Source organism: Petaurus breviceps, unplaced genomic scaffold (genome assembly GCF_028583685.1).
Source record: "Petaurus breviceps papuanus isolate PSGF00001 unplaced genomic scaffold, PetGlider_PUasm1.0 173, whole genome shotgun sequence".
NCBI classification, from domain to species: Eukaryota; Metazoa; Chordata; class Mammalia; order Diprotodontia; family Petauridae; genus Petaurus; species Petaurus breviceps.
This window is the reverse complement of record NW_027185759.1, coordinates 31,725,561-31,740,731: the sequence shown is the minus strand read 5'-3', so window position 1 is coordinate 31,740,731 and position 15,171 is coordinate 31,725,561. Positions and strand designations below refer to the sequence as shown.

General features: G+C 38.5%; 1 protein-coding gene across 1 annotated transcript in view; it reads left to right on the top strand.

Annotated features, from left to right (window-relative positions):
- Positions 1 to 435: 435 nt before the first annotated feature.
- Positions 436 to 15,171, top strand: part of SLC2A2 (solute carrier family 2 member 2) — a 44,371-nt gene continuing 29,635 nt past the window's right edge. Inside the window, exons 1-4 of the mRNA XM_069083666.1 lie at positions 436 to 528; positions 3,544 to 3,639; positions 7,193 to 7,434; positions 10,968 to 11,092. Of these exons, the coding sequence (XP_068939767.1) occupies positions 514 to 528; positions 3,544 to 3,639; positions 7,193 to 7,434; positions 10,968 to 11,092 (478 nt within the window). The 5' untranslated portion in view covers positions 436 to 513. The remainder of the gene's footprint in view (positions 529 to 3,543; positions 3,640 to 7,192; positions 7,435 to 10,967; positions 11,093 to 15,171) is intronic.

Below are 15,171 nucleotides of genomic sequence, written 5' to 3'. Positions count from 1 at the left end.
CAAACTTTCTCCATCTACTAACTTTACTCTCCCTATATTCTTGAGTGCATCCCCTATGTGGCTATTGGCAGGGGATGAAGATGTTCCTGCTTGCTTTCAGGTTAATTTTTCCTCCTGAGAACAAGGTTTGTGAACAGTGTGGAAGATGTTGACCAAAATCAATTATTACACAAGCCATGCTGAAGGAGGAAGAGCCTCTAGTTCCTTAATTGATAACTAAGAAATTCACTCTTAGAGTCTTTCTTAATTTTTGCAGGTAAAACAAGGGTATTTAAATAAAAGGCAGGAAGACAGAGAGTGTTGTTAATTGATTAGAGTCTCCTTAATAGTAAGTACTATTAAACTTCAGGACTTCGCTCCTGACATGCCTCCTTCCCTGAACTGGCTGGCTCCTCCTCTCCCAATGTATAACTAGATTTCTCTCTGTAGCTTGAGACATGTACTTGGTGAGCAGCTGTGAGCTCTGGATCTCGTCAAGACCCAGAATTAGGGGAAAGCACCCTGACCAATACAATGACAGAAGACAAGGTAACATACTTTATATTGTTTTGATTTAATAATCAGACTCTGGGAAATCAATGGAGTACCTAGAGAAAGTCAGCATTCACAGAGAAGGAATTTGAGTGGTGGGCATAGGTACCACAGACAGCAACAGCTCATTTTTTTTGTTTTGTCATTCTCTAATTCAACTCCAATAGTTGTTTTCTTAAAAAGAAATCTGATAAAGGACTTTAAGGAACAACTTCCCCATTTAAAATGACACAGCATATAATCTCTCCTTTATCTTCCCTAATCCTGCTGGTGCTTAGAAGGGAAGAGGAAGGGATGCATTAAAAAAAAAAAAGGAATCAGCTCCCACAGAGGCAGAGGAGAGGCTCTTGAAAGATTTTTGGAAGAAAAGAAGAGTCCTTCTAGGAGCAACCAGGTTAAATCAAGGAAGACCATCAAAGATGAATGAGGTGTATGTAAATTCTAGGTCTCTTGGAAGACCTTGAGAAAGGGAAAAAAAAACCTTATTGATGGCCAAGTCCAGATTTCCATCTCAGCCTGAAATTCTGTGGTTTAGATAGATAGCCAGTTGTATACCAGAGGCGTTAAGTCATCAGATAAACCCAGGGTGGGTTCTAGAACCTAGGGAGATCTGCTGTATTTTTTTTTGTCAGACTGGAAGTCCTAAAAGTGGGTGGCAGATACGATGGCAGTTGTGTGAAGGTCTATGATAAAGAAGAGGAATAAGCTTTACTTCACTTGATCCCATAAAAACTAGAAGCAATGAGAGAAAGTCGTAGAGGGGCATATCTGGGTTCAGTATGAAGCAGAACTTTCTAACCATTAGAGCTGTCAAAAAATAGAATGAGCTGCTTCAGAAGGTAGTGAGATTCCCCACCATGAGAACTTTTCACAGGAATAATTGTGTCCAGAATGTTGCACAGGCAGCTTGTGCTTGGCTACACATGAAGTTACAGTCAATGATCCCTTAGATTCTTCCCATCCTGAGATTCTGAGACTTCTTTCCCTTAAAGAATGTACAGAGGGGAGTTTGGAATAAATGGTACTTGTAACTGATAGAGTTGCTTATCAGTGGGAAGAGTAAAGAGGTGATTTTGGAGCCCCTATAAGACATCTCTTCAATTCATTAATAGTCACAATTTACTGATAACTGCCCCCAAAAAATTATCTGCAATCTTCCATTATTGGGAAATGAGGTATTCAAGTTTGGTGGAGTCGTTCAAATAGAAACAAGGACCCTGATTCATATGTAAGGATCCCTGGTGAGCCACAAATTGACTTAGTTTTAAAATGTAGTTACCTATGCTTTGGTGTATTTTTATTTACTTTGTTAAGTATTTCCTAATTTTATTTTAATCCATTTCCAGCAGCATTCAAGAGGTCACGTGTGTGTTTGATGCTTCTGTTCTAATTAATTTATAGATTCCTAATTATCATGAAAGGTATTATGTTATAATGGATAGAGAACTAACCAAAAAGCCAGGAAAATCTGAATCCAAATACTACCTCTGACATATCCTGGTTGTCATGTATCAGGAAAAAAATATATACTGTGCATCATTTCTGTGGTTAAAGAAAGTGTCTATCATTCAAAAAAATCACATCCCTTCTCAGCATCCCAAACATCTTGATAAAATATTAGGTACAGAGTAATTGATTCTCTCTATTAGTAGAGGGAGTTCTCCACTAATGGAATTATAAGTAATAATAATGATGATAACAACAATAGCAATCATATGTATTTTCATCATCATCACCATCACCATAAAGGCAGCATGGCTTAGTTGCTAGCATCCTGGATATGAAACCAGGAAGAACTGGGTCCAGTTCCTGCCTTTGACATTTACTAGCTGTTCAACCCTAGGGAAAACATTTAGCCTCTCAGTGTCTCAATCAATGCCTTAGAACTCATCTACTAAGGTATAGACAGGTTGTTTTGCATGGATGGAGAGCATTTTCACTTCACAGACCCAGATAAAATTACTATATATACTATTAATGAATTTCCAGTTTTTAAAATAATTTAAATATAACAGCCCATATTAAGCATAAAATCTAGATACAATATGATTTTCCCATAACCATTCAGAAGGCACTTCAGGACCTTTCAGGGCTTCACAATAAATATATGAACATCACTTATCAACAAACAAGTTAATATGCTGAGGTGCTATTAAGTGCTTCTGGAACAATGATGGATAAAACTATGTGACTAGGATTAGAGCTTGTCACTGATTGTGCTAGCTTCTCTTGATATATGTAATGTTCTGTTTCACTTATACACTCTGTAATTTTGCTGTTATTTTCTCTATTCAAGGACTCAACCTGGGGGGGAGGTCTCTGAACTTTAAAAAAAATTCCAATAACTGAATTTCAGAATAAATTATTTCCTTTACCATTCTCTGTATTTTATTGAATACATTTAAAAGCATTAATCTGAACAAGGGTTCATAGACTTTACCAAGGACACCACAAAAAAAATTAAATTAAAACCCCTGCTCTACAGGGATGGTGATGATCTGTAAGCTCTGGCTGCTGTCCTCCAGATCTAAAGGCATTTTCTGTAAATCACTCGACACTCGCCAGATTCAATTTCCCTTTTCTAGTTATTAGGTCATTGATTAGTGATTTGTTTCCCTACTGCTAGCTACTGTATCCCTGAGTTGATGCTGGCGATAAGAATTATCAATCTCTGAAAGCTTCATCCTCATAGATATAATTCTAATGTTGAAGCCCCAACTGGAAAAGGTTTAAAATATATATAAGAAAAAGAAGAATGTCTGGTACTAACCACCTGGGACCAGCCATCCCCAAGTTTAGTTCTAAATTAATAATGCACCAGCAGTGGAGGAGAAATGATTAATTGTCCTAACATTCCCATATTAAAAACATCTGTCAAATGTATTGGACATACTGCACAGAATCAGGGAAGGAGAACAGAGCCAACCTGGTTTAAAGGTCTTTAAGAATTATGTGTGCAAGTTGACAGGAATTGACTCTGGTCTTTTATTCTGCCTTGTGCTCCATTCCCAGAAGTTTACCGGAACTTTGCTGCTGGCTGTCTTCACTGCAGTGTTGGGCTCCTTCCAGTTTGGATACAACATTGGAGTGATCAATGCTCCCCAAAAGGCAAGTGAAATATTTCTAAAGACCAGATTAGTCTATCTTTCTTTTCATAAGCCCTTTGTCAGTGACATAGTGTTTATCTGTCACCTGTTCTGCCAGATAGATTTGTTCTCTAGATATAAAATGTACCCATGTGCAGGGACACAGGGTAATCTTTGGCCTTCAGTCAGGTATTTCAAGCATGTTTCCCAAGAAAGCAACTTGACTTTGACACTCACTAGACAATCTTCACTGTAAAAGAGAAGGATAATCATTAGTGATCTCTGACTTTGCCTTATTCCAAACCTCACATGGCAGGATTCCACATGCTCAATAGTGGTGTTTTATTATTTCTTTAAAGAAAAAGGTGCAGAGTGGTGGGGGAAGCCTGCATTCACTCATTTTTGGGTGATCAGGAATGAGAAGCTTCCAGGTGCAAAAGAAAACCTGCAGGAAAAATTTCTCCCCATATTATCCTCAGGTGTAATAAAAGCTCCAAGGAACAAAAACTTCCAAGGAAAAATAAAATTGAGTCACTAAGGAGGTCAAAGGTAGAGTGAATGGTGACATAGCATGAGTTATGTGGTATAACTACAGTGTCAAAGGATTATGGGAATGAGAGTTGGAAGAGACTGAAGAAATGGTGTAGCCCAATGTGCTCCCTTGAACACCTGAGAAGGGCACAGAATTCACAATGGTCACAACATAAGTGGTAAAGAATAAAAACAAAGCAGAATCTGGTCATGCTAGAGAAACAACATTTTCTCATGGAGAGCATTAATGTTAGTCACTAATAGACCTGAGGGAGGGGGACTGCCCACTTCACCCCTTTTTTTTCATTAAATCAAGATATTAACTACCTTTCATTACCTACCATACACAATTACTACAAAGATTAATGATGCTGTCAAGCTCTCGGAGGTTCTGTAGAAAATTACATTTTTTGGAAGTTACCCAACACGGGATTTTCATTGTATGACTCCATGCCTTGCAGAAGTTAAGAGGACTTTATGCAGATGATGACATTCATTCCTTACTCTTTGATCCAGATTAAAAATGGATTTCTTTCCATAAAGTTTTGAGAAAATACACTTATTCCCTCACCAGAATCTGGTCACTTTCCTCTATGGAACCAGACATGTGGAACCCCATGGAAATTGAGGCTCTGATTTATTGCAATTGTCTGACAGCCTAACACTAGTCCCCTTCTCCCCACACCATCCCCAAATCTCCTAGGTGATCAGGTCATTTCATAGATCCAGAGTGTTAGTCCTAAGGTCAGTACAGCCTCTCCCTGGTACCTCCAAATCCCTTCATACAACAGAGCCACACAGAGACGGGGTGTAGTCCAGGTGAGAGATGTGAACAGGACACAGCACAATAGACCCGAAATGAGTTATTCTTCCTGGCCAATTGGCTACGTAGGGAACAATAGCCATGTGACCAGGTGATGGGAGGGAAGAAATGGAATAAGGGCACATGTGGGATCCTCTTGTGGATTTAGGTGAATGAGGGCTGAGGTTGTGACGTGTGGATATGAAAAAGAGAGATCATCTCTGTGACCATGCATGGGACTGATTGAGTGTTTGGCATATGTAGAAGCTTAGCAAGCTGACTGGCACTTAGAGCCAGAAGGGACCTCAGAAGTCATTTTGTCTAACTCCCTCTTTTGATAGATAAAAACCTGAGGTCTAGGGAGGTAAGTGATTTGAACAAGGTCATACAGGCAGTAAGTATCAGAAGCAAAGTTGAACTCAGGTCCTCTGACTCATGTTGCATTTGGTCCAAAGTATTTTCTTAAACTGGAAAAGTTTGCTTTTCTGCTGTGGTCTCCCCAGTCACCACCTCAGTACTCCAAGAGAGATGGTCAGTACAGCTGCTGTTACTGTGACCTGGAGAAATGAAAAAGTCCAACAATTGGCCAACACAGCCAAGGTCCCAGAGGCCAGGGCCAGAAAGAGAGGCCAAAGCTCCTGACCCCCCCAATCAATACCCTCTTCCCAGTTTATGTTTAAACAGAGTTGTGCAAGAATAGTGTCGCTACAACTTCAAAAGTCTTTACCAAAAATAAACAACAAAATTCTATATCAAAACTTCCATGAATCTCCTTGGTGCCTGTGCTCCCTCCACTAGTAATAGCAGTAGCAATGATAATAATGATAATGTGACGATGATGATGATGATGATGACGATGATGATGATGATGATGAAGGTGATGATGATAATGACGATGTTGAAGAAGAAGGAAGAGGGGGAGGAGAAGAAAAAGAAATAGCATTCATAGAGCCCTTTACATTTTGCAGAGCACTTTATAGCTATTATCTCATTTGATCCCCACAACAGCCCTGAGATGGTAGGTGTTATCATTATTCCTATTTTACAGATGAAGAAACTGAGAATGAGAGAGGTTAAGTGACTTGTCTGAGACCACAAGTATTTGAGTCAGGATTCGGACTCAGGTCTTCCCGACACTAAGTTCAATGCTCTAATACTACAGTAGAGGCAGGTAAGTGGTTCAGTGAATAGAGCACTGGGCCTAGAGTCAGGACTGAGTTTAAATCCTGCCTCATACTTATTATCGTGTTACCCTGGGCAAGTCACTTAACCTCTATCTGTAGGGTAGCTAGGTTGCTCAATGGTTAGAGTAACAGACCTGGAGTGAATATGACTGATTCCTGAGTTCAAATCTGGCCTCAGACTCTTATTAGCTATGTGACCCTGGGCAAATCACCTCACCCTGTCTGCCTCAGTTGCCTATATCTATAACAAAGGGAACAGCAAACCACTTCATTATCTTTACCAAGAAAGCTCCAAATGGGGTCATGAAAAATAAGACACAGTTGAAAACAACTAAACAGCAACAAAACCTCCAAGGGATGTCACAAGCATCCAATGAGAAGTATTTGGAAAACACTTAGGAAAGTGCCTAGCACGTGGTAAATGCTTGTTTCCTTCCATCTTTCTTTTCTTCCTTCCTTCCTTCCTCCTTCCCTCCCTCCCTCCTTCCCTTTTTCTTCCCCTTCCTTTCTCCTTCCTTCCTTCCTTCACCACCAATCTAGTTGTGAGCCCATCTATGAATTATATACATGACATCCTATACTTCCTCTACAGACTATCTACCCAATGTGTGGAGGCCTCCCTCTACTTCTCTTCATATTTTCTAAAGACCAATGCACCCCTCGGTCTCTTGATTTGTTGTCCCTTACCCCATAAAACCAGACCATCTTCTTTTCAGGACATACAAGTCTTTGTTAATGTAACAACAACAAAAATCAATAACAACCCCCTAAATCATCATGATGGTTGCCATATAATAAAGTCAATAAATACTTATTGCCAATCTGCTAAATGCAAACCACTGTGCTTGGCAATAGAGATAAAAAGAGGAAAACAAGATAGTCCTTGCCTAGTGGACTTCCATTCTGCTAGGACATAAAGCATACACATCTAATAGATGCCAGGTAATGGGGGGAAGGAGAAGGCGTTCACTACTGAGATCCACTGAGAAGGCAGGACCTGAGTCAGTGCTGAACATCTCATACTCTGTGTTTTAATTTGCCCTCCTTTACTTCTTTAGGTCATCGTAGCCCATTACAGGATTTTACTGTCTGTCCCTCTGGATGAAGAGGAGTCTTACAACTCTACAGATGTGAACATATCCACTACGCGGACAACCATTAAGGATGGAGAAAAAGAAATTGATACAGACCCATCCACTCCCATAATCACCATGTATTGGTCGCTGTCTGTGTCCATCTTTGCAGTTGGTGGAATGATCTCTTCATTCTTTGGTGGATGGCTAGGAGACAAACTAGGAAGGTATGATGATTCCATTGATGCCAAGCACAAGGAAATATTTAGCATTTTGTTTCCATTTTGATTTACAAATTATTTTAAAACCTTTTTTATAAAATTGGTTTAAGTTTTTGTTTAAGGCATGTTGGGGTTAGCCCAGGCTTACATTGCACCAAATAAAGCCCCGATTCTCATGTTTACAGCAGAATTCAGCATCTTGGTCAGCCAAATACTAGAACAATTCTCATTAACATGAAATCAATTCCCCTGAATCTCCAATCACAAAATGTGTCCCACGTAATTATTCCACACATTTAGTTAGAGATTTACAATTTTTAAAGCAATGTACTAAAAGACAACCTCATGAGGTAGTTACAAGTATTTTCACCCCAAATTTACAGATGAAGAAACTGAAGACTGGAGAGGTTAAGTGACTTGCATAGGGCCACACAGATGGTAGAAGTCATACAAGCCCTTCTGCAATGAAGTCCTCTCTACTACACCAAGCTGCCTCTTTGCCCATGTTTGCTGATTTATGTTGTCACAGAAGAGTAGAACCATTTTTCCATTTCTAAAATCATTTCTCCAAGATACTGCAGAGCCTTGACTATAAAATGAGGGGGTTGGACCAAGTAAGCCAGCTCTAAATTCTGTACTTCTGATGGTATTTATTGGCAGAGAGAATATACCCCGGGCCCACTTTGTCCTATAAGTTTTAACCCATTTGGGCATGTGGCATCTAAAGTTGTTTTCCTTTACCTTACTTCATGAGAAAGCAAACTCTGGACTGTTCCAGGAAATGGAATTATTTTTTACATTGTTTTACACTCCATACAGAATTCTTTATTTTTAAATTAAAAAAAAAATAGAACCAATGATGACAGGATGTTGAGCTATTTAGATTTTTTTCAGAACCTGCTATAAATTATAAGGCTTCTCTGACTGGTGTCTTAAAACTTTGATGCTTGCCTCCTTTTATGCCTGAGTTTGTCACTTGGAACAATAAAAATCTTAGCAGCTGTAAGGAAATAATCTTCAGTGTCATAATTCTTCTTAATTAAAGATAACAGCTCAAATTATGTTTATTCATTTTGTAGGAGGGGCTGTCACATAACCTACAAAGGTAAAATAGTCATTTTGATCATGGATATTTGGCCCAGGTTAAGTTGGAATCTTGAAAATAAAGATTTTTTAATTGGTCTTCAACACTTGTACAAAGTAAACCTAATTATTTTAAAATTAAATGAAGTATCCAGTTAAACTGACTCATCTGGAAGATCTTGATAATTTTGTAACATTTTAATTCCCCCAAGGGCAGAAACAACTTTTTAGCTTCAACATTTCATCCTTTATTAAGACCTACCACCACAGTCCAAAGTCTAGAATGTCTAATGGCAGCTTCTAACAATTGGAGTGTTCAAAATTATTCATTAGGTTACAGAATGTGAGAGAGCAAAAAGACACTAGAGATTCTCTGATCTAATTACTTCAACGAGTTTAGAGGTTAAGTAGACCTCTGCAAAGATAAAAGAATAAAATATCTCCCCCAAAATTAACCTCTTCAATGATTCATTGAGGGAGAGCCTCAACAGTCCACTTGAAGACATATCCACTTTGCATTAGGTTTGGACCTCAGAGATCCCTTCCAACCCCACAGTTTTTAGACTCTCTGTTTCTAATATAGTTGCCAAGGTTATTTATTATATAAAGTATTCTTTGCCTGGTCGGCTTTCTTCTTTGGAATTGTACAGTAGACATTGATGATGTTTAATGGTATTTAGTAAGTTCTTGTTGGCAAGGCTGTTTATTTCCTATTTACCATCCTTTTATTTTGAATAAATGGCCATTAGGTGATGAATGGTGCATAGATTATGTCCATGTGTTCCAAAAGGCTCAACTTTCTTACAAGCACAGTAAACTGAGTCACATAAGATATAGCATGATTTCGAACTCAAGTTAAACAAGAATTAATTAGATGTACATACTATGTACAAGTTTCTGTGTTAGCTCCAAGCAGAGAAAAATATGAAAAACATCCCCTAGCATGGATCCCTCCCAATTTTACTGATTCTATGAAAATTCTGATTTATTTGAGCAATAAAATATAGCATTTGCTCATGTCAAAGGATGGTCTCATTTAGAGGAAGGTTTCTTACCTCTTTTGTGTGTCATGAAGAAAACTGGTGATGCCTGTGATCTCCTCAGAATAATGTTTTTAGATGCATAAAATAAAATATAAGATTACAGAGGAAACCAATTATATTGAAATAAAATTCGTAGGCTCCTTGAAGTGTTTCCTAGTTTAAGAATCCCTGATTTAGAGGGAGTATGCTAGTTAGAGAAATATAAATACCTATGTATAATAAGGAATCTTCCTCAAGAATCACCTATTTTCAATTACTGCTAAATCAAATCATGACCATCTTTCAAGGAACAGAAAAAAACATCCTTCTAACCTGCCTGAAACCTTTTATTAACAGTCAAAAGCCCTTTGAGGTACAGGAAGTGCCCAGGTTCCATTCTTCAGGATTTCAGGGGAATCTGGCATCAAAAGCCCTCATAAGCAACTTCTACTAGTTAGCCCTTATTTTTCTCCAACAGGACAGAATTGCCTGGTTATCAATTCTCAGGAGAAGACATTCAGTTGTCCTTCCAATCCCTCTGCTTCCTCTTTCCTTGCTTCTAAGGAAGAAAGACTACATGGTCTCAAACCTTGGCCCAAGTGAAAGACCCACTACCGTCATTTTCCCCATATGTAGTCTCTCTGTTGGCCAATATTAAATCATTCCTCACCTGGTCTGCTCAAATCAGAGGTAAAAGTTGCCAGAACTTAATTAACTTGCCTCAAATGTTTGCCTAGCAACCATCACTAAACAAAATTGGGTACTTTTGCCCTCTGTAGCACAATTTTTTCTGTTGGAAACACAGTTAGAAGGAAACCAGAGTCTATCCCAGGGCTCCTCTCAGCATTATAAGTTGTCTGTTTGTTTAAGAACTATTTACAACAAATTCTTCACCATGCCATTTTTCCTCCAGTCAAGCACTCCACATCCAGAATCTTCTTTTTGGGCTCCCACCATATCTTTCTGAAAAAGGTTAACCCTCTATTCATATTTCCATTTCTCTCTCCATAGAGATATTACCTTTATCCATGCAGACTAAATTTTAAACAAGTATATCCTACTTTTGTTTTGGCAAGGCAGTCATGGTTAAGTGACTTGCCCAGGGTCACACAGATGGTAAGTATCAAGTGTCTGAAGTCAAATTTTAACTCAGATCCTCCTGACTCTGGGGCTAGTGCTCTATTCACTGTGCCACCCAGCTGCCCCAACAAATACATTCTTAATGTCCCAATGTTTTGACTAGAAATCATTCAAATATAGCAAAAACCTAATCTGGGAAGTTACCATCTGGCATTTGGAGTCCAATTTAAATAAGGAAACTGAAGTCCAGGTGAGAAAGTAGAAATTATAGGAAGCTATTAAAATAAAAACAACAGTGTATTTGTTTTAGTTCTGAATTTACCTCTGTATATATTTGTTTTTAATTCATTCTAGAATTAAAGGAATGTTGGCTGCAAACAGTCTCTCATTGATTGGATCTCTCTTGATGGCAATAGCTAAATTTGGACCATCTCACATTCTTATCATCTCAGGCAGATTCATCTCAGGACTGTATTGTGGTAAGTTGCTTCTGCTGTCTTTGTCAGAAAAGTTTTTTAAGGCCAGTTCTTGTTAGTAAACAAAAGCTCTGAAAGCCACAAGCAGTCTTGAACTAGAAGAGAGCAGGAAGGAGATAGAGGTAAAATGTCAGGCGTTTGGGAGATTCAGCACCCAGAGAGGATAGTGACATGTACTCATGGTCATATCGTGATGTATAGATATATTTGCTTGAAAGGTCATCATTTCTTCCTCTCAATGGGCTAAGGTAAGAGGTTATGCCCTAAGCTATTGCTCCTCACCCCCAGGGTCCCATCTACTCATGTCGAGGCCTTGACAAGCTATGAAACTGAGACTCCTCCCCCAGCCACCACTATCATGGATATGATGCTCTCAAGGTAGAGTCAAGCAAAGGTAGCTGGAAGTCTGTAGCGACAGGATAGCAGAATGGATAGCCAAACCTATATGGACCATTTATTCACTAGACAGCAAATATGTGGCATCCAAAGAGCCTGCCTTAGAAGTTTATACATTCTGTAAAGTTGTTGTCAAGAACCTTACAATTTTTTTGGTAATGAAAGGATGCTACTGAAATATAGGCAGCTATTATCTGAGCATGAGATATCCCTGCTAGACTGGCAGCTTCTTAGAAACAATTTTTCAAAATCCCTGAGTCAACAAATCAGCAAAGACCGGCACAAAGGGCACATTTGCTCAATTTGTGAGAAAAATAAATGAGCCCCATCTTTAATCTTTTAAGTTCTGAACAGCCAGGGAGCCCTGGTCCTGCCAACCTGCTAGTGAAGGTTCTTTTAAATTAGTTTAATGTGTTCCATTACTTCAGACCACAGCTTCCTTTTGAGCCACTAATGTCTATAAAACCCCCTCCCCATCTGTTTTTAGTCATAATTCCTATTTAGGGAGAAAGTGAGTACATATTGTTGTTAAAGAGCTACCAGGGTGAAAAATTGGATGAAAAATGTTGACAATGTCTTAACCTCCAAACAAAGAAAGCTCTTTGGGATTTTCTATGACCAGATGAATTCAGCCAAAGCCTGAAATGTCCATAAGCTGGCTACTAAATTAAAGATCTCTCCCTCACCTCACCCTGGATAAACCATGATGTCATTGGTATCAGTAGTTTATTAAAAAGGCATCTACAAAGAAATAGCAAAGCACATTTTGTTGACCCCAGAGGTTTTTGGCTTATATTATGGGTCTTTAGAGTTGAACAACCTATTGTATAAATCTCAGAATTGGTAGTATAGTATAGCTATGCCCCAATAAATATGAATAATGAATATCCAAAGTGGTCCCACAGGTTTGAATCCATGCTATTAAAAGTTATAATTATATAAATGTGGTTCTTTTTTCCAGATAAAGGGAAATGTGCAGTGTGAATCTAAATGATGTGACCACTTCAGGAGATTTATTATTTGCATTAATCATAAGTTCCCATCAGATAGTCTAATTTCATAATTTTGGATTCACCTGTAAAATGTCCTCATCTCTAAGCCTTTGCCTAGACTTACCTAGGCAAATACCTAGGCTTATTCTTTTTTGCTGTTGTTTAGTTATTTCAGTCACAACTTTTCATCACTCCATTTGGGTTTTTCTTGGCAAAGATACTGGCGTAGCTTCCCGTTTCCTTCTCCAGTTCATTTTACAGATGAGGAAACTGAGACAAACATGGTTATGTTACTTACCCAGGGTCATATGGCTAGCAAGCATCTGAAGCCAGATTTGAGCCCAAGAAGAGGAGTCTTCCTGACCCTAAGTCTGGTGCTCTATCCACTGAACCACCTAGTTGCCCCGATCAAGAACTATCCTAATTAAAAATTCTATAATCCAATTCAATGCGCATTTATATCATATCATGTTGCTATGCCATGTCATATCATGTTGTGTTATGTTATACTGTATCATATCATATGGTATCATAACATATCATGTTAAGTTGTGTTACATTATGTTATATTACATTGTGTTATGTTTTATACTGTTATATTTTATATATGTTTTATGTTGTAATATTTTATTTCAATTACATTCGTTCAGCATCACATTTTTTATATGACATAGTACTATTTTGTGAAAAGCATTTAGTATGTGCCTGAGGTACTGGGGATACCAAGACAAATGAACCAATGCCTGACCTCAAGAACTTACATTCTATCAATGAAGATAATATGTAGATAAATAAGCAAAGCATATACATACAATGTAATCGGGGGTAAGTACTAGCAGCTGTAGAGAAGAGGTTGGGGCACATGCACAAGGTGGAGTTTAAGTGGAACACTGAAGGAAATTTGTCATTGTGAGAGGCAGACTGGGGAGGAATTGCATTCCAGGCATAGGGGCAGCCCCTACAAAGAATGGAGATGGAGAATTACATGTGCAGAAAAGCAAAACAGCTAGTTTAAACGGACCATAGAGCATATGAAGAAGTCGAATATATAATGTGCCTTAAAGATAAGTGGGAATCAGCCTGTGAAAGGGCTTAAATGCCAAAGAGAGAAACTTGTATCCGATCCTGGATATAGTGAGGAGTCACAAGAGATTGTTGAGCAAGAGAGTGACATGATCAGACCTTAGGACTATCACTCTGACAGCCATGCGGAGACTGGATGTGAGACACAAGAAACTTGAAGTGCCGAAACTAATCAAGCAGTTATTGCTGCTTGCTTTGTGAGGAAGATAATGAGTTCAATGGTGAAAGGTAATAAGTGCTTGAGCTGAAGCAGTGGCCATGTGAGCTGAGAGGAGTCATATTGAGAGGCAGTATAGATATAAAACTAACAAAAAGAATGAGGATTGATAAAAGGTCACCGATAACCTTGGAAAGGGCAACTTCAGTCAAGTGGTTTGAGGTGAGTGGGAAGGGAGGAAATTGAGGCAACAAATGTAGATAGCTTTTTTCTAGAAGGTCAACTGTGAAAGGAAGGCTAAATATGAAACATTAGAATGAGGGAATGGAATGAGCAAGTGAAGATTTTTATAGTTTTTTTAGATGAACAAGATCTTTCTATGTTTGTAAGCAGCAGAGAAAGAGTCAATAGATAAGGAATGACCACATGGTTTCATATCATTGGTTACTGTGTTGACATTTGAGTTTCATTAACTTTTTAGTCTGTACCATGGGCAGTTACTTTAAAAGAGGGAGAAAAAAGAATCCTCTTTTCAAATGATGATCTTTCAGAAAGTCTAATGATCAGAGAAGACAGCAAGAGAGAAATAAATGTTCTCAGTCACCAATCAAATCAAAACATATGCTCTCCAAAATACTCATGCTGCAGCTAAAGGGTTTTATATAATATCTTAATATTTATTAAGACAGACAAGGTATTAAGACATCTAGTCTCTTCCCCACCTTCTGCGCTGGATGGATACTCAGGAAAATGGCTTCCAACTATAGTCAGAAAGTGATTTGTGATAAGGGAATGAAAAAAATGATGTGATCTTAAATCTATAAACTTGGCTCCCTCCTCACTCTTCCTCTAGTAACTTTTTTTCTTGTGTAAATTGGAGAGCTAGCATAAAGGAAAGAGAACAAAGTCATGTCTTCATAGTCCCTGAAGTGAATAGAGCTATGGCTATATACACATATGCGTATAATGACAAAAAAGAACAATTTAGAAAGTGGAGAAAGCTTGCATTTATTAATATAGCATATATAGGGGCAGCTAGGTGGTGCAGTGAATAGAGCACCAGCCCTGGAGTCAGGAAGACCTGAGTTCAAATCCGGCCTCAGACACAACACTTACTAGCCATGTGACCTTGGGCAAGTCACTTAACTTCAATTGCCCTGCCTTCCCCCCTCCAAAAAGCAAAATAATAATAATAATAATAATATACCATATATAGTTATATATCATGCAACACAGGAGAACAGGAGGGTGGATCTTGTCTTTACAAGAAAGGATCATCTGCACATTGCCTCCATTTCCTCATTACACAGGCTTTTTACCCCCTTTCAGTCTGGCTCCCAACTCCATTGAACCTGCTCTCCATAACAATGCCAACAGTCACTCTATTGCCAAATCCAATGGTATTTTTCCCTCAGTGCTCTCTCTCTCTCTCTCTCTCTCTCTCTCTCTCTCTC